This window comes from Danio rerio, chromosome 16 (genome assembly GCF_049306965.1).
Source record: "Danio rerio strain Tuebingen ecotype United States chromosome 16, GRCz12tu, whole genome shotgun sequence".
NCBI classification, from domain to species: Eukaryota; Metazoa; Chordata; class Actinopteri; order Cypriniformes; family Danionidae; genus Danio; species Danio rerio.
The window spans coordinates 24,922,630-24,943,369 of NC_133191.1; the positions used below are offsets into that span (position 1 = coordinate 24,922,630).

The 20,740-nt window shown below is 33.6% G+C and overlaps 1 protein-coding gene across 4 annotated transcripts in view; it reads left to right on the top strand.

Annotated features, from left to right (window-relative positions):
* Positions 1–20,740, top strand: part of kcnn3 (potassium intermediate/small conductance calcium-activated channel, subfamily N, member 3) — a 120,754-nt gene that overhangs the window by 31,597 nt on the left and 68,417 nt on the right. For all 4 annotated transcript variants that reach the window (XR_012391739.1, XM_001921759.8, XM_009292295.5 and 1 more), the window contains one exon: positions 4,992–5,087. Coding sequence is in view for 3 of the 4 variants with exons in the window: in XM_001921759.8 (XP_001921794.2) it covers positions 4,992–5,087 (96 nt within the window). In the remaining variant the exon portion in view is untranslated. The remainder of the gene's footprint in view (positions 1–4,991; positions 5,088–20,740) is intronic.

Below are 20,740 nucleotides of genomic sequence, written 5' to 3' on the forward strand. Positions count from 1 at the left end.
AATGAAGTGTTTTTTTAATTTGCAGAAATTCTCATTTTTATAATTCATATATAAATCATGCTAACTTTTTATGAAGTGATAATTTATATTCATAATTTATGTTTATATTTGAATAATATTCTATTGAACACGATGGAATTTGTGTTTTCTTTATATTATTGTCACATAAGAATCAAATGAACTTGTCACTTTGAATGAAAACCGTTTTCGTGGTCACATGACATACAATAGAGTTAATTAGTCTGCAAAGAAATGGATTTCTGTTCCTCCTGACTTCTTTGGGATGCCCTACGTGTTTATAGTATAGTCATATTAGAAATAATTATGGTGGCTGAAATGTGCTGCAAGTTAAGAAAAACATGCATATAGAAAAACAGTAACAAACTGAGAAAACAACTGCAAATAGTGCAGACTACAATAGAAATACGTTGCAGGACCCCCCAAAATGTTGAAATCGGCTGTTTCTGGTTGCGAGTTTTGTAAAAATTTATAGTAAAAATAAATAAACAACAAAACTAAAAAAGTCTTTCTATTAATGTCAGAAAAACAACAGAGTAACGATAAAATGGCATTCAACTTTCATTTTTTTTATTTAATATAATTGTGCTATTCCTCAGATTATTAGGACTAAAATATATAAAACAACAAGAAGGAATTGTATGACATTATCAGGACGTTTAAATTATAATTCAAGAGTTCACACTTAGCTATTGCTTAATAATAATAGCAGGTTTGGCATGCTGTCTCAGGAGAGCACAGCTCGGAGATAATTGAGCCCAGGGCTCCCGCATGGTCAATGAACATGTAAGGGGGTCCAAAATCAGGTAGTTCTCAAGAGCTCCCCCTGGTAAATGAGGAAAAGGGGGAGATGGTGTGGATAGGGGATTCTACAAAAAATGAAAATAATGCTGTAAGGGCAAGACGGACTATTTATTATAAGTTTGGAATAATCCGATTTACTAATGACTGCAGATGAGAGACCAGACGGGATCAATCATATCATGTGCTCCTCTTGAAATTAGTTTGTGAAACTTCACAAAAGAAAACTCACCTTTCAGATCTCCAACAACAATACCACTCACTTCAAACACGAAGTAGCTAAGTGTGTCAATTTTTGCACTACACAGACAGTGTTTTTTGTTTTCTGAACTTTCAGCACTTTTATTAGGAAGTGAATTTCTATTAGGCTGCGTTCACACTGCACTTTTCTCCCCATAGACTTCCATTCATACGCACGTGGATGCATCAGACGCAAGGTCTTGCTGCAAGTTTTGCAATTCGCTGCTTTGGAAATTTCAAGCTTGGTGAACTCTGACCTGCGAAATCGCATCACTTGATTGCGTGAGACCAATCGAAGATCAAAACATGATCTCTCTGGACAGAAATTCAAAACATGAACCAATCGCTCACTTTTTTTAATGTCTAATCATTTTGTTTAATCCCGCCCATTTTCACATCGCTGTACGACAGAATTTCTTACGCACAAACTAGTGTGACCATAGCTCTAGGGAGCTGTTATGAATATGCAGGGCATATTGCATTTGTAACAGCTCCACCTATTGATGGTGTAGTGAAATCTCCTGATTTCCTAAACTTTCACAAATTATTGAGATCAATTATTTCTGTTTTAAATCAATGAAGTGATGACATTTGTAAATTTTGCATCTGCTGTGTGAAACATATGCTGGATAAGTTGGCGGTTTATTCCACTGTGGCTAACCCTGATGAATAAAGGGGCTAAGCTGAAGGGAAATTAATGAATAACCAGTTTGATGTAAATAATGTTTATAGGTGAGTGTAAAAAAAAATGCTAAAAATGGATAGAACTAAAACTGAAGCTCTAATAGAGGAATTGTAACGGTTTTATGTTAAACTTATTTTTGGAAAATAATTAGTTAATAGTAATAAGTTAATTGCACAACCCACTAAAATTGTTGATCATACAATATAACAGTGGTCTTAACCTCAATTCCTGGAGAGCTGCAGCTCTGCATAGTTTAGCTCCAACCACCTCCAACTCGCACCTGCTTCATAGTCTCTAGTAACGTTGAACACCTCGATTATTTGTATCAGCTGTGTTTGATTAATGTTGGAGCAAATCTGTGCAGAGCTGCGGCTCTCCAGGAATCCAGTTTGAGACCTATGCTATATGATAATTCGTTGCTTGTCTTTAGAAAATGTTTAATCAGATTATTTTTAAAAATCATTCCGCCCTGGTAGTGTGCATGTCTGGGTGTGAGGATGAGATCCCTGCACTCACATACACACACTCACACTCAGACTTACACACCTTTGATTGAGCGTGACATTGTGTATGTGTGTGTTCTGTGATCTGAAGTGATGTGCTTGTAATCCATAGATTATGAAAAGACACTAAAAATGTCTTGGCAGACTTTATGGCACAGATGCACATGCTGTGATTGTGCTGTTCATTTTTTATTTAAAGAGATAGTTGACCTAAAAATGAAATTTCTGTCATCTTTTATTCCCCCTTATGTCGTTCCATACTAGTGGGATTATTGAAAGGTGAATTTTTTAGCTTTTTTTTCAATGTAATGGTAGTGAATGATGAATGGAACTGTCATGCTTCAAATCGGCTACAAAAAGGCTCATGGATAAAAGCATAAAAGTGGACTGTCACATTCAAATCTGGGGTTTGCTGCAGTGTTCAGTGTCACACGGGTTTATGAAAGTTATTGTGATATGCTGAATTAGTGCTCAAGAAACAATTCTGATTATTATCAAAGCTGATACATTTTTTTTAGGATTCTTTCATGAAAAGAAATTAGAAACCTAAAACAACACTATTAATATCTTTATCACTTTGCTGAATAAAAACAAAATTTATTGTAAGTATAATTTAGTGATGTATTTCAAATTTATTGTGATAAATATACTCAAATTCCACTTGTTATTCTTAAGTAAAATTGCATAAGAAACAACCTGGGCTGCATTTCCCAAACAACAACATAACTCGCGGCTAAACTATCATATTGCGATGTATCATTTGGGAAAAGAACGATGTAGTGACGAGTGTTTCCCAAAACTGTAGTATCTCTGTCGCAGATCCATCGTTTCAACCACATTAGTTATAATGTAAAACGTCCATAAACGAGTTAGAGAAACCACTTCTTTAGAGAAAAAAAAATATATTTTTTGTGCAAATTATATTGATTTACACTCACATCACAAGCACTTTAAAAAATCCAGTATTAGTTCTTGTAAAAACATGCACTCCTTTTCCATATTAACTGAAATATATGTAAATGGCACATATAAGGCCTATGCTTCCTTTACAAATATTACTGACTGTGTCATATTCTATTCTATTCTAAACATGAACTAGCTAACACATATTTTAATCTCATATCTAAGTCATATAAATTGTTAAAGGTTGTAATTTACAGTAGTCTATTTATTAAGAAATGTAAAAAAAATCTACTCAATAAAAAAATAATAAAAAAAACAACAACAACAATAATAATAATAAAAAAAAATAATAATAATAATATCAATAATAATAACAACAACAATAATGATAATAATAGTAATAATAATAATAATAATAATTATTATTATTATTGTTATTATTATTAATAATATTTTTATTATAATTATTTGTATTATTACTACTACTATTGCTACTTTTTTTACTAAAATTTGACACAATTTGAATTCTAATCAACAGGCCCATGCCATACAGTGATACATTTCTTAATAAATAACCAACTATATATTAAAACCATTAACGTATGCTATATATATTTTTTTGTTTTCACAAGCTTTGGAGACGTAATGTACATTCCGCTTTTAAATAATAGTTCATCTAAGTTAAAGCTTCGTCATGAGCCATGGCTGCGTATCAAAATGGCATTATTGTTTTCAAAGTGCAATGCGAAGCAATTTCAATTGTCAATAAGAAGATCACTAAAACTGGACTGTAAAAAAATACTTTGAAAGCAAATTTCACATAAAAGACATGACTTTAATGTTTGTTTTTATAATTCCAAGTTTAAATTTTGGAACATTTAAAATTAATAGGGCATGGGGGGATAACTGGGAATTGAACACAACAAGGAACTATACTTCTAACTGCAGCTATAGGGGAGTAGTTGCAAGCGTACAAGTTTGCCACACAGTTTGCGAATGTTCATTGGAACAACGATTTGGGGAAATGCCAAATCAAATAACTATGTTTGTTATGATGGAACTTGCAAACTTAGTTGGCTAACGATGGTTTTTGGAAACGCACCCCTGATCTCATTTAAAGGATTTATAAATATCTTTTACATAAAATGTTATTTATTTATTTATTTATTTATTTATTTATTTATTTATTTATTTATTTATTTATTTATTTATTTATTTATTTATTTATGCGTTTATGCGTTTATGCGTTCATTTATTTATTAATAAACAATTTAATTAATTAATTAATTTTTTACTGTTATAAATTCTGCTTACCATAACTTTTATGTTTGTCAGTTCAGTGCAATCACATGACCTTTTTGCAATATGTGGTTTGACTTATTTTTTTAGTTCTTTCCTGAACAATATAATGTAATAGAACATATCAGAATGTAATGGAATAAAATAAATTAGTTTTAGACTTGAGATTCTTTCCCATTACCTTTGAAATGGTGGCTACTTATCTGTGAGCAGTGTTATCTCATGATTAAAATTATTCATTTCTTCCCCACTGATCACACGTATCACTTCAAAATATTTAAAATGAAACCACTTTTCTGACACCGCTGTACTGCTTTTGCATCCTTTTGATGCTTGAAACTCCACATTCGTTGACTATTACAATTTATTTTGAAACTCATTGGAGCAAGTGTGGAATTCCATGATGCTAAATTTAGCTAAACTAACTGCTAATTTTCTGATTCTGAAAAATGAACAGTGTTTTGTTATCACCCGTAAGTTAATGTTTTTCAGGAATGAAAATGCTGTATGTGCTAACAACATTATTTGCATGTGTTTTACAGAGCTCCATGTATTCTCTGGCATTGAAGTGTCTTATTAGCCTTTCCACCATCATCCTTCTTGGACTAATCATCGCTTACCATGCTCGAGAGGTGCAGGTAAACACACAACTAATGTTCTCACATCTATCATTCATTGTTAAAGGGGTCATATTATGCTTTTAACACTGTGAACTTTCTTGTGTGGTTAATGTTGCTGTTGGAGCATGAAATCAGTCTGCAAACGTATAAAGCACTTTGGGAAACATTTATCATAATAAATTAACTTCAGTTATTGAAGGGATATTTAATCAAAAAGAGAAAATGTACTCATTATTTACACACCCAAATATAGTTTAAGCCTTTTTGAGGTTTATGAGGGTTTTTTTCTGTTGAACACAAAAGTTTTAAAAATGTTTTAGACCGGTAACCATTGACATCCATTGTAGGAAAAACAAATACTAGTAAGTCAATGAGGACCGGTTTTAAGCATTCTGCCAAATTTTTTTTTTTTTTTTTTGTGTTTATCAGAAAAAAAGAAAGTCAAACAGGTTTGAATCAAGTGAGGATGAGTAAATGATGACATAATTCTCAAAATTAGGTGAACTATCTTTTTAAGACTTATAAGAATATATGATGTAAATTATGTATCAAATTTATGTATAAAAACTATGAAATAGTTACAAAAAAATTACATAAAAAAACTCACATTCAATTTGGATTATGAGGGCTGCCATTGATTTAGACGACCATTGCTTAACTTACATTGACTTCATATGGTTGCACTTGGTGAGTTACTGGAGCTGTCTGTCGCTGTTTTTACCACAACACTATTCGTAAAATACGTACAATACTGATTTTAGCTGTATTTTTTAGAATGATTTGGTTGCAATAGGCATCATTCTCATTATACACACAGCTGACCTTTTTTGCATGAAATTGTGTCAGATTCTTGCTATTATGACAACACCTTTAGACACAGAACAAGATCTACTGAAAAACATGTTATTAAGAAACAAACAGTAGTCGGTCTGTGGCATTTAACACTAACTTGAATAGCTGTGGTAAATACAATCCCAGCAGACACACAATCTCATAAGACATTAATATTGGAATAGATTTAGGCAAAGAATACACATTTAATTTAATTTAATTTAGTTGCAAGTCTGGGAAGCAATTTTGGAGAATTTGATGTTTCCCCATTCAAACAGAATGCCAGAGGATACTGCCTGAAAGGGGTTTCAAAGACGGTCAACGAGTTAAATTACTTGCCTTAAAGGGACTTTGATTTAGGTCACCAGCGTCTAAAGACAACGTTATTTTGACGTCCAAAAACCACTTGAAGTGACGTTGATATTTTGTTGAATTTAGGTTGTGTTGGAAAGTGACCAAAATCTTAGCATCTTAACCAACGTCATATTGACGTCACATACTGACATTCATTCGTCAAGTATGGCTAAAAAATCCAATGTCTGATGGATGTTAAATTGGTAACATCCACACAACGTCAAGGTGTAACATCATTAGACGTTGATATTTGGTTGTTTTGCATTAGGAAATAACCAAAATGAAACATCTGTCAAACATCAGACATTGACGTCGGCCTGACATCGGTTTTTAATGTCAACCCGATTGTAATTTCTAAACAAAAAGCAATGTCCCACAACGTTGAGGTCAATCTGGCGTCATGTTTACATCTTGCGCCTGCTGGGACATTACCATCTGAAACATCACTATATCATGAAAACTTCACCGTGCTTTTTTGTGAGTGATATTTTAAATTCATAAACAGGCCTGTGGGATTATTTCAATAAATGGACAAAAAGGAACGCTTTTGTTTATAGCTAGCACTGATGCCTCTGTCTAATGTATGTGTGAAGGTATTAATGAGAAAAGACAGAAGTAAAAATCACATTCAATGTTTATCTGGTTTAATTTAATTTAATTTTTTTACACCCCATCTCCATTTTTTTTTTTTTTTTTTGATTTCGAGTGGCATGAAAAACAAATGAGTAATGTTGTTTTAGGCTGTTGCCCTCAGCAAGGGGAGCTGAACTCACCCACTCATTAGCATTATGCTAATAGGAAGGTTAGCAGTGGAAAGTCTCTTACAACAGCCTTAATAGGCAAACACACGCTTACAGAGACACTTACAACTCCTTTTAACTCCCAGCCTTTTTCTTGTACGCGGTCACACACACACACACACAAACATCTTTGAGACATTTAGCAGATATTTTTGGTTCCGTTTGTGTCTGAGTCATATTGTGACTGCTTGACAGTTACTTGTGAAAGGAACTTGTCTGCCCTTTTATCATCGCATACATGAATAATCCTCTGCATTTTCCAATATTAGCATAAACGCACACGTACACATTTGTATATTGTGGTAAAGATTGTATAAATATGTATATTATAATAAAAACTTTTCATTGACATTTGATTTTTCTACTTTCTACTATACACAGAGGCAGATTTAGTGTTTGGGGGCCCTAGGCAATTTCAGCCATGGGGCCCAGCAGTCCTAAACACCACTTTTATTCTATTTTTATTTATTTAGCTGTTTTTTTTTTAATATATATATCACTTAAACTTCTTTTCTAAATTTTATTTTAATGCAATCGCTACATTTTAAATGATTAGTTTTCATAAAATTAATTTACAACTAAAAATAATACATGCATTTTTATATATAAATTTGACTGCTGGACTGCTCCATGATTAGGGGTGGTGGACAAATCTGTGCATATGTAATAATAATATATTATAATATTATTATTACATAACATTACATTATTGTAATAATATTACAATTTATTTTATATTCATTAATATTTAACTACATCAAAATTTTATTTGACTCTTACCATACAAAATATGATAGAAAGCAACATTATATAAAGTTTATAGATATCATTTATTATTCATTCATTCATTTTCTTGTCGGATTAGTCTCTTTATCAATCCGGGGTCACCACAGCGGAATGAACCGCCAATTTATCCAGCAAGTTTTTTTACGCAGTGGATGCCCTTCCAGCCGCAACCCATATCTGGGAACATCCACACACACATTCACACACTACGGACAATTTAGCCTACCCAATTCACCTGGACCACATGTCTTTGGACTGTGGGGGAAACCGGAGCACCCGGATGAAACCCACGCAAAGGCAGGGAGAACATGCAAACTCCACACAGAAACGGAAAACACAGAAAAGATTTTTCAGAATAATCTGTTACATGTGACTTAAATTGCTCATCCTATATGAGTCCACCCCTCATAAATCTCTCTTTTAAATTAATATTTTTTAATACAGTATTATATCTGTGCATATACATTAGATTAGTCAGTACTGAAGCCAAATATGGAACAAAATAACTTATGATAACGTAAAAAACTAGTACACCCAAATTTATGTTATAGAAAAATATTTAATACAAATTTTAAAAAGAGGAAAAATCAAGAGAGAAAAAAAAAAAAATTTTTTGTTAAATTGTTTTTAGGCTGAAATTTATTTGTGCAATATTTAAAATATTTAATTGTATCATCTTTTCAGGTTCGATGAATGTTTGGTGACTAAAATGTTATTTTAATAAATATATCTGTTTATTAAATCTTTTTTGTTTAAATGCACCAAAATCCATTGCCTATATTCACTGAGAAATTGAGAAAAATAAAAATAAAATTTTTCAAAATGGGGTGTTCTCAGTTATGCTGAGCACTGTATAAATGTGCAATAACAGGTGTTATATTTTATACACTTGCTGTACAAGTGCAGTTCCAGCTTTCTAACAATACCTCAGGTCAGCACGAAGTCAAAATCTTCTCAATTTGATTTTGTGATAGATTTGGCATAGTCAGCTGTTTGGGGAAGCTTCAAGGGGTTTGCTTGCTCTTCCAGACCACTGTTTCCTCCCAGCCAAAATGTGATGTTTGTCTAAACTATTATATCTCTCCAGTGTGTTTCACTCTGTGTAACAGCAACAATATGCAACCGCATGATAAAATGAATGGTTAATTAATAATTAAAATATTTGCTTGTAGCAGTGGTGAATCACGGCACATGGGCATTTGAGGGCAGCCGTGTTTTTTTTTTTTTTTTTTTGAGACTGCATGAGGACTCTGTGTGTAGAAAATACTCTCCGAGTCCGACCCGCGGGTAACATTAAGGGAAGTTCTATGGGACTGTGCATGTTCTCTGTTCTGGGGTATGTTTCCCAAAGCCATCATTAGCCAACTAAGGTCACAACAAGTGCTGTCATTACCAGCGTAGGTCAGTAAATTTACTGAATCTATCTCTCCAACTTGCTCCTGTCATGACCTGTAAATAGAAGCAAAGATTCCTCCAAGAATATGAGGTGTATTGGCTTAAATAGATTTTAAGCATGACTAAATAAACAAGCTGATGTGCAGTAAAATTCATATCTTTCCTTACATACATGTAAACATTACATTCTGTGTTTTTTTTTTGTTTTTTTCCAGTTTTTAGAGGTTTAGAAAGCACTGTTTTGAGGAACCCAAGAGTGAAATCAGGCGACCCGCATAATAAAGATATATAAGAAAGAATAAAGTAGCACTAAGCAGTTATTCTACGTCATCTTAATCATTTACAGCAATAATTTAAGTAATTATTTGGATATCAGATTTTTAAATAGCTTAAATTATTACTCCACCACCTGTGTCTGTGTGACAACACTAACTGCAATTCAGATGACGTTAATTTCCTTTTTATGGCAAAGAATGTTTTTTTTAAATTGCATTTAAATTGAAATAACTAAATAATGCTCATTTTAGAAGAAAATTTTAGATTGTGCTTAGCGATTTTAAATTTGAAGTCTTCAATTGATTTGGTTGCTCCATCATTGAATATGACCATGATGTAGCAGGAAACATTTTCCCAGTAGTGTCCAAAGCCTTTCCCTCTTCATCTGCACCACAGAAAAAAGATAAGCTGTCTGCAAGTGCAAAAAAACTGTCCTTATCTGCTAGAAGCCAAAAATGAGTGATGAATGATAATAGTGGCATACAGCTAGGTCAAGTTAATCAAATTACAAAATGGAGGCTGCCTTTTAAGGTTTGAGGTCAGTACCATTTTTTTTTCTCTGAAAGAAATTAATATTTTTATTCGGTGAGGATGCATTAAATTGATAGCAAAATATTTGACATTATTGCATCATATTTATAAATATGCTGTTCTTTTATCTACACTTAAATATTTAGATTTTTTAAATGTTGTAATTCTTTGAAGAAGCACACTGGTTTGATTTTACTTTTGAACAGAAACATTTTTGAAACTAAAAATAAAACTTTTACCTTTTGAGTTTGAAACTTAATGTGTCAGTAATAAAAGCCTAAACAAAACACATAGTTATGAAACTGTGTTTTACTCAAAAATGATGAACAATATCGGTATGGATTTGTTTGGAACTATTTTGTTTTGCAATCCATTCTGTTATTATTTCCTCACCCTCCTCCTGCTTGAGTTTTTTTTTTCTTCTGTTGAACACAAAAGAAGCAAAAAATAAATAAATAAATAAATTAATTAATTGTTGATATTTTGTAGCTTATAATTTTGTTTTTTCCATACTTTGCTTGAATTTAATTGTATCTTTTAATTTCTAAATATGTTTGGTGACTAAAATATTATTTTAATAAAGATGCATTGCCTATACTTACTGAGAAATATACTCTCATTTGAAATATTAATTTTCAAAATTGGGTGTACTCGATTATGCTGAGCACTGTATGTTGGAAACCAGTTGCCATTTCTCTAATTTGTTTTCCTACAGTATATGAATATTGGTGGTCATACCGGTTTCTAACATTCTCCAAAATATCTCATCCACCTCCCTAAAAGCAGCTTTTGGTCATTTTGAAATGACAAATGCCATTTTAAGTATTCATTCCAGAGCTGACTATATGAGTTTTAATCATATTGTGAATGATTCAAAATGATTCAAGACTTTCTTTTTTCATCGATGTCACAAATCTCTCCAGTTTCTCCAAGTGCCATTTTTCACAATTTGGTAATAGTCAAATCCTGCCTTTCTTATTCTATTGAATCTACTGTTTCATATCTGACTACTTCATATTATAGGAGTAAAATAGATGGCGAATGCTGAATACTGTTTGCTCATGTCTTTTTTTTTACTGACTATCATGCTTGTGTGTTTGTTTGTTTACAGGGTGAAACGTGTTCACACATTTATCCAACAGAACATTATTACAAGCTCACACATACAGAACATTCTTCCTCGTTTTCACTTCGATTCTGTGTATTTCTCCCACTTTGTAATTTTCCCCATCACTCTTTCTCTCCTCTAACACTCTCTCCTCTCTCTCCTCTATTATAGCCGTTGCTTCCTTTCCTTGTTTATTTGTGGTTTGAATGTGAAAAAGTGAAATGGTGAGTTATTTCACAAGAAAAAGAAAATTATGGGATAAAGGTTACAATAATGTGTGTAAATCATTACAGAATGTTTATATATATATATATATATATATATATATATATATATATATATATATATATATATATATATATATATATATGTATGTATACAGTCAAGCCCAAAATTATTCATACACCAGGGGTTTCGAGCTTGACTGTATATATAGTAAATTAATCACACACACACACACACACACACAATTTTTGTCTGTTTGTGTGCAGTTAGAGCTGGTTTAACTAGCTGAGTAAGAGAGTTTACAAGGACAATCTTTATGAAAAATACATTTATTTACATACATTTATTACCGTATTATTAGTAAACAATAAGAACGTATACTTTCAGTATAATACTGCTTCAAAATGTTCTTTAATCTTAGAAATATACTTAAAAGTGCAATTAAGTTCTTGATTTGTCACTAATTATCCATCGGCTGATTTATGTTTTATGCAGCAGATGCAACCCAGCACTGGAAAAACACATCCTCTCATTCTCACTCACACACGCGCACACACACACACACACACACACACACACACACACACACACACACACACACACACACGCACGCACAGACACACACAGGGGTTTGGAACATGAAACTGAAACGCCTGGTTTTAGACCACAGTAAGTCATTAGTATGGTGTAGGGCCTCCTTTTGCGGCCAGTATAGGAGCAGTTCATCTTGGGAATGACAGATACAAGTCCTGCACAGTGGTCAAAGGGATTTTGAAACATTCTTCTTGCAGAAAAATGGGCAGTTTACAAAGTCATGCTGGTGGAGGAAAATGCTCCGCTAAAACACCCCAAAGTGGCTCAATAATATATAGATCTGGTGACTGTGCAGGCCATGGGAGATGTCACCAGTATTGCTTTAGTAGTTTGCTTTTTTTCACCAGTATTTGTGCATTATCATCCTGATACACAGCATCGCCTTTTGGATACAATGTTTAAACCATTGCTTGCATATGGTCCACCAGAATGGGTTCAGTAGTCCTTGGCAGTGACGTGACCATCAAGCACAAGTATTGAGGCTAGGGAATGCCATGATATTGCAGCCCAAAACATCACTAATTGTCCCCCATGCGTCACTTTGGGCATGCAACAGTCTGGGTGGTATGAATTTTTGGGGCTTCTCCACACCGCAACTCTCCCGGATGTGGGAAAGACAGTGAAGGTGAACTCATCAGAGAACAATACATCTTTCACATTGTCCACAGCGCAAGATTTTCGCTGATGGGAGATGGGTCTGAAATTTGGGAGACTCTGGGAAAAAGTGGGAGTGTTGTCAGGTATGGTGTGTGTGATCAGTTTAGTTTAACTTGAACGTGGAAAGAGTTGTATTATTTTTATAGTATTATTTTATTTAAATCACTGTTGGTATTCTTTTCGTTCTCTCTCACCTCAAGTCAGTTCATTGTGTGCTTTCTCTCAAACAGTTTTTATTACTATTAATATTTTTGCCTCTCCTTCTGTTTCTTTTCCCTCTTTAGTTTTTGAGTGTATCTCTCTGGTTGTCTCTGGTCGTATTTTTACCTTCATTCAACCTTCCCTTGCCCCCTCTGTCTGTGAGTTTGTGAATTAGTTGTCTGCTTCAGGCTCTTCTAAGCTGCTGCTGTCGAACACACTTACAAAAATATCATGCCAGCACTCGTTTTCCTCTCTGTTTCAGGCTGATATATGTGTGTGGTTGTGTAAAGGTGCAGACGGTGTTTCATTCATTTGGCTGAATTGAGAAGTTTCTCATGTACGCTCAGCGTTATGCAAGTGTTTCTGTGGTGATGAGACTCTCTTCCTGTGTGTGAGTCAGATTTCAGCAGCTCTTTCCTGGACAGAGACTGTCTGTGTCTCTGCGTTTGTGTGTGTGGTTTAAAAGAGATAAAAACATGATGTGAGTAGGTGTTGATTAGGTATGTTTTTAAGGAGAGAGACTGAGAGAGGAATGAAACTGCAGTGACTGTTGTTTCTTCATCCCCACATTCCCGAATTTACAAATCGAGCAATTTAAGGTTGTTTAATGATGAATTATCTTATATCTTACTTAATTTAAATACTGACATAATGGTCAAAAACAAGATCACATTTTGGTTCCATTTTAAATTACACTTGCAAACCCATTTTATACACACAAAATAAATCAAACAAATGCATGTAACGTGTCTAATATTTAACATTTGTGCAATTGATATGTCAAGATATTGGTGAATCGATGTTCTTCTGTCATTGACTGTGACGTATTTACTAAAATGAATCATTCTTATTCTGAGAATAAAGCATACTCATAAAGCATATTCTGTTTTAATTCATTAAGACACATCATCTGACAAATTGGGAAAGCCTAATGTTCTGAGGTATAGTTGCAAAATATCTAGATTTAAAAATGACAATTAATGAATATTTTGGGATATTTCATATTTAATCTTTTCATACAGCATTCCATCAAATGATTTACTCTTCAAGTATGTCTGACAAGATTTTTTGATTCATACTTATCATCGTTTTTTACACTGAATGACATTTTTTTGTTATTATGCTAATGAATGATTTTATTATTAGTAATAAATATTATTATATTATTATTTTTTTAGCCTGAAAAAAATCTAATGTAAACTAAAATAAAATATAAAGCTGCATTACACTTTTATTGTTGTGATCTTAGAAAAACCCTTTTCATCTGCGACCCATGACATTCTTTCATCTGCAGAACACGGAAGATATTTTGAAGAATGTTTTACATGATAAAAGTCAATAACAAATAAACTAGATTCCAACTATCATTGTACAGCAAAAAAAGGTGTTTTATTCCACATTAAAGTTTTGAAATTAGGATGAATAAACAATGACCAATTTTTATTTTATTTTATTTTATTGTAAGGTGGGAGAATTTTTTTTGGTTCATCTCAACAGATATTTTTAACAGGTATATTCAGTTCAGTCAAAATAAGGTTCCTAATCAGGTTGAAAGTTCCTTTAAGGTAGCGTCTGAATGTGTACGTTTCAATGTGAGTGTGACTCTTCAGCCTACAGGTTTGATCCTTAGCTAAAGTTTGTGAATGGTTTGGCTCCTCTAGAGCCACATTAAAAGTGATTCATGGCTTTACAGCTTCAGCAAAGCCCGTTAAAGAATTTGGTGAATCACCAGTATTACTTCAAGCCAACTTTATAATTATCTTTAGTTCAAGGTTGGACTGATTCTGGAAGTGCTTTGCTTGAGTGGTTTTTATGATGAGCTTTCTGAAGTTGTTTGGCCCCTTGAGAGTTAACATGCACATTTCAGTTCATGCATTAGGTATTGTAAGTGACACAACAGGAGACTCGGGTATTCTTGTGGAATTTAGCAGGTACAGAGTGGAATATAACATTGGTCAGCCAATATGAATTAACCATGGACACTGTCTAAAGTTTTCACCAAAACATCTGAGCCTGGCATTTGCATTTAATTAACAATGAGAAAAAAATATGTGAAATGAACAAAATGGCAGTTTCACATACCTGCAAATCTTAGGTTGTGACCAAACTTACATAAATTTACATTTACTTATTTATGATATTCAAAGTGACTTAAACGTGAGGCTAAAGGAAGCACTTCAAGAAGTATATAAATGATATGACATGTTTTAGTTTTTTTATTCTTTCACCCTACGATCATACAAAAAGGAGAGAGAGTGTCCTGCAGGTGGTCTAAAAAGTCACTTCTATGGAAAACGTTTGAAGCATATTTTTTGAGAGATTGCGTGTACATGTAAATGACACAGGCATGTCGAATAGCTCATAGTAACATATCTTAGCTAACTCTTCACAAATCATTTTCGAGCATATTCTTATTAGAGATTGTGTGTGCATTTAAATGACACAGGCATATCGAATAGTTCATAGTAAAGCATGTTAGTTAACTCTTCACAAATATTTTTGAGCATATTTTTTAAGAGATTGTGTGTGCATTTAAATGACACGGGCATATCGATGACCACATATGTCAGCTAACTCTTCACAATTAGTTTTTGAGCATATTTTCATTTAAGGTGATTCCCATCAACTCCCTGGTAAAGCACATGTTGTGTTTTTTTGAGATCTCACAAATGATTGAAGGTTCCAGCAACTGTCAGTGTCTTACAGTGGTTACTGCTATTGTTTGAGGGTAGCACATATATATTGAACTGTGCTTAAATCTGACTGGAACTATAACTGTGCATTAATTGATTTTATTACACACATTCCTGTCAATCAGAATCAAACATTTCAACAGATCATGGAATGAGCCATGTTTAAACACCTTTAGAGTCCACTGAACATTTACCAAAAAGTAAGATGTACAGTTCATATGTGTTAGTGTGTCTACGTGCTCAAATTCAATTACACATAATGGTAAGTTATCACAAAACAAAACTGTCATTAAACTGGCATTTAGAGGCATTAAATTCTCATTTTCAGCTCTATTTAAAACACAATGTCTTTTTAAACATTGTTTTTTAAAATCCCATCGTTCTAAATATTACAGTCAATAAACTGAGTTAATTTAAATAAAATGAAAGATGTCCTTATTTGATATTTATGACATTAAATGCAATAATATTACACATACAGGTGAATTATCATAGTGTCATTAGCTGCAATACAAAATGACTATCTACACCAAGAATGAAAATTCTAAAGAAAACTAGCTATAATGATACCTATATTAGCAAATGATGATAGAATTTTCACTGTCCCTTTAAGAGTGTTTGATTTTGAACCAATCAATCGTTCCAACAAGATGTCTTCTCTCTAATTGAAAACACACTCTGGATTTGTTGGTCTTAGAAAGTGAGAAAGCAGCTCAACGAACCAACAAACCAAGCAGTATCATAATTCATAACGGCTTACTTAAAAAGCAATGTCTGAATCTCTGAGTGAGCTCATTAATTCTCATAGGTGAAAATCAGTGAGCAGAATCTTAAAATATTGTCTAATTGCTCTTCTCCAAAACAGGTGCGCTAAAGGGAAGCTGCCCTGACATATCCTTGGTTCCATTGCTAAACGTGTTTAATATATTTGAACTTTTATATTATATAAAAGTGAACTTGTCAGTCTTGATTGCTTGCTATATATACTACCGGTCAATGTTTAGGGTCAATAGGATTTTTTAATTTTTTAAAATAAGCTACTCCTGCTTACCAAAGCTGCATGTATTTAATCAAAAATACAGTACAAATTGTAAAATGTTTTTGCACTTTCAAATAAGTGTTCAAAATAGATTATAATTGAATTTAACAATTTGTTCCATTGATTGAAAGACGGATTTTCAGCTTTATTACTTTATTAGAGTCACATGATCCTTCAGAAATCACTCTAATATTTATTATTATTATTGTTATTATTAATATTCATTCATTTTCTTGTCGGCTTAGTCCCTTTATTAATCCAGGGTCACCACAGAGGAATGAACTGCCAACTTATCCAGCAAGTTTTTACGCAGCGTATGGCCTTCCAGCCGCAACCCATCTCTGGGAAACATCCACACACACATTCACACACACTCATACACTACGGACAATTTAGCTTACCCAATTCACCTGTACCGCATGTCTTTGGACTGTGGGAGAAACTGGAGCACCCGGAGGAAACCCACTCGAACGCTGGAAGAACATGCAAACTCCACACAGAAACACCAACTGAGCCGAGGCTCAAACCAGCAACCCAGCAACCTTGCTGTGAGGCGGCAGCACTACCTACTGCGCCACTGCTTCGCCATTATTAATATTATTTTTATTATTATTAGTAATAGTATAAAAGCAACAATGACTGGGGTAATGATTTTATTTTAAACTACATACAATATGAAAGCAGTTATTTACAATTTTTATAAATATTTAACAATTTTACATTTAATAAGTGCCGCCTTGTTGAACAGAATAATTTCTGAAAAATAACACTGACCCCTTACACTTTTGACTGGTAGCGTATTATAACACATATTTCATTATTTTGTGCCATGTTGAATTATCTTAAACCAAGGCATTTCAAGAAGATGCATTATATTCTTTGCTAACTTGAAATGCGATAAAAATTACAGTACATCAAGCCTAAGATATCGGTAAGATGGTTCAGTCACAACACTGTAAAAAACAACAGTTTTAATAAAAAAAATGTAAAATTAGTGACAAATTTAGACAGAATTTAATTAAACTATGATAATATGTAATCATGTAATCTATAAAAAGTAACTAATATTATCATTAATTATTGCAAAATAATGTATTGTAATTACAAGCAATTTTTGGAATCTTATGAAACAATTTTAAATAGGTGTAATCAGTTACCACCCTAATTGTTTACAGTTCACATAAAATTATTATTCTCATTGGTCACACTTTAGATTAATGTTCCATTAGTTGACATTAATGTATTTACTAACATGAACTAAGAATAAACTATGCTTGCACTACATTAATTATTCATGCTTCAACATTTGCGTAGTGATTTTGAACAATGAACAATACATTTTTTTATTCATTGTTGTTAACATTAGTTAATAATGCACTAGGAGTTCACATGAACTAACAATGATAAACATCTCGGTTATGTCTCGAAAACGTAAGCCTCGTTCCCCGAATAGGGAATGGAGACTTGTGTCTATATAAAGACACTTTAATTATTATTGTATGGGAATAATTTAGAACAATTTAGGTTTGGGGGAGGTAAATGTACTTTTACCGAGTTAATTGTAGTCTAGGGATTTTTAGAATTACGACAGTATGTTGGGAACGCTGCAGAGAACGCCACTATTCACATCATTGCACAAACTGGTAGCAATACTGCTTTCTTGATGAAATTGGCTTAGCAGAGGTACTCTTTAGTCTCCAGTTGGGTTGGGTATCGTTTGGGTTTTTTTCCGATACCGGTGCTAAATCGATACTTTTAAAACGGTACCGGTGCCAAAACGGTGCCTGAACCAATACCTTTTAGCCACAAAATTAATTGACAAAAAAAAAAAAAAAAAAAAAAAAAATATATATATATATATATATATATATATATATATATATATATATATATATATATATATATATATATATATATATATATATATATCACTATCATTATAATTGAACCATAAATATATATTTATAAGTTTAAAGTAAACATCAATTCATATTTTATATATTTGAATTGCATTAATATATTTATTTTGATCATTTGTTTGTTAGCATAAATGCAAGATTTGCATTATGCTATAAACATTACATTAGCTTACTACTAACCTGTGGAAAGGCTGTCATCATAATCAGGGAGCACCTTTTTTCTGGGTTTGGAGCTCGTGACTACTTTTACATGGACATCAGTGATCTAATGATTTGCCTTAATCTGAATAAGACAATAATATGATTCAGGTGTTTGCATGAGCTGCTTTTTGAATGTTACATTCATGATTCCTAGTTACATTTTATAGCACATAGATCCATCAACGTCATTGCGTCACCAGCCTATAATGTTTCTTCTGCTGTTTGTGTCTGTGGTCCTTTAAGATATTAAAATCACTGTTTACGTGGTAGACTCTTGATCAGAGTATTGTCTTAATCATATTAAACTCAGAGTACTGGTGTCCATATAAACATACTCAGATAATGTGCCAGATGATGTCACAAGCTGTCAGAGATGGTCCATTCCCCACCTTTAAGTTGATTCCATGAGCCCTCACATTTTATAAGTTTGACGTGTTTCTCTCTTACACGCAACTTTTGTACAACATCTGCTGCATGTTGGTGTGTCAGAATCCTTGCTTGTAAAATATAGCCATACTGTAGAATGCTTAGTTTAAGCAAATTAGATGAACTCGATCATGCGTGTTGATGAAGTGAGTCTCTCGCCGCATGCGATGTACTGTGCGCTTTGCCTTCTATAAGCTACAATAACAAACGCCTGACATCGCTGACATCCGTATCCCTCAAAGCTGTTTAGAATTAAACATTTAGAGATGGTGTGACACAACGCTTTCTCACGTGTGTCTTTAATGCACCCCTTTATGCTTCTTAAGCGCGTCACAAAGCGGATGCGCTGCTCAGAGCCGCGGCACGGAGCGCACATGACAGAAGATAGTATCACACATCAGACGTGCACATTCGCATGTTACTTAAAATGAAAGTATTCAGATGGCGCTCTGTGGCATGGCAGAAATATGAAAATTCATGAGTCATGGCTGGACGCTGCGGACAGCTGCTGTCTTGCGTATTCTAAAATGCATGGCGCTGCGCGTCGCCGAGCGGCGCTTCCGGTGCGTGACCTGCATTACGTTCTTGTTGCAGCACCGAATTTAGGCACCGAAATTCATATTCTGAGTTGATCTGGTGCATACCGGTTCCAAGAGTTTCGGTACCCAACCCTAAAAAGCGAAACTCTAATACTGGCTTCAGAAGCACCAGCTGATATACTTTGTTAATGATTAATCACTGACACCTGCCAATTCATCTGGCATTCATTGGCCTGTTCTCTTACTCTTCAGAGTGATTGGTTATCTAGCAATCTCCCAAAGTGTCTTTATCTAGACACACGTCGGAGTTCCCATGAAGGGGTACTTTATATTCATTGAATAATGTTAACAATAATTAATAAATACAGTAAAAAATTTATTATTCATTGTTCATGTTAGTAAATAAATACATTAACTAGAATAAATTAATTAATGGAGCCATATTGTAAAGTATTGTCTTAATACTATATTATTTATTATTAGATTTATATATTATTCTTAAACTGTTTTAATCACACAGCAGTGCAGTGCAGTGTACAGAAGACTTCATTCATCTTTGCCTGAAAGAAAAATTCTTCCGTGAAATTTGTCAACTCTCCAGTTACAATACGTTAGTTTTCAAAAGGAATGTAAATAGCATCAGTTAGAAAGAAAATGCATAGGTTAGCAAAGTGTAAACTGAATGCTAATATGGAGAACATCACCTGAGGGATCCGGAAAAGCACTGCAGTGTGAGTGACAATCCTGTACTCCGAGCTGAGGGGTTAGCATAACGTTAACCATGAGCTACAGCTCCCCTGCTCTGACATGAGCAGCTAACGCACAGGTGGAGCTTTTAACTGACAGCATGGGAGGTGCTGAGAACGCAACGACAAGCAAACGTTTCAAGAACATTGCGAAAGCTCCATGACAGCAAATCCCGTCTCTCAGGTTTATTGTGTGAGAGCTAGAGCTTGGTGGAAGCTAAAGGGGTTTCCTGCTGTTTCTGCTACTGGCTACACACACATACACACACACACACAGGAGATTGTGGGTATGTTAGAGAGAGAGTCAGTTTGTGGATACGTGAATGTATTTATTTTAAAAAAGAGGGAAT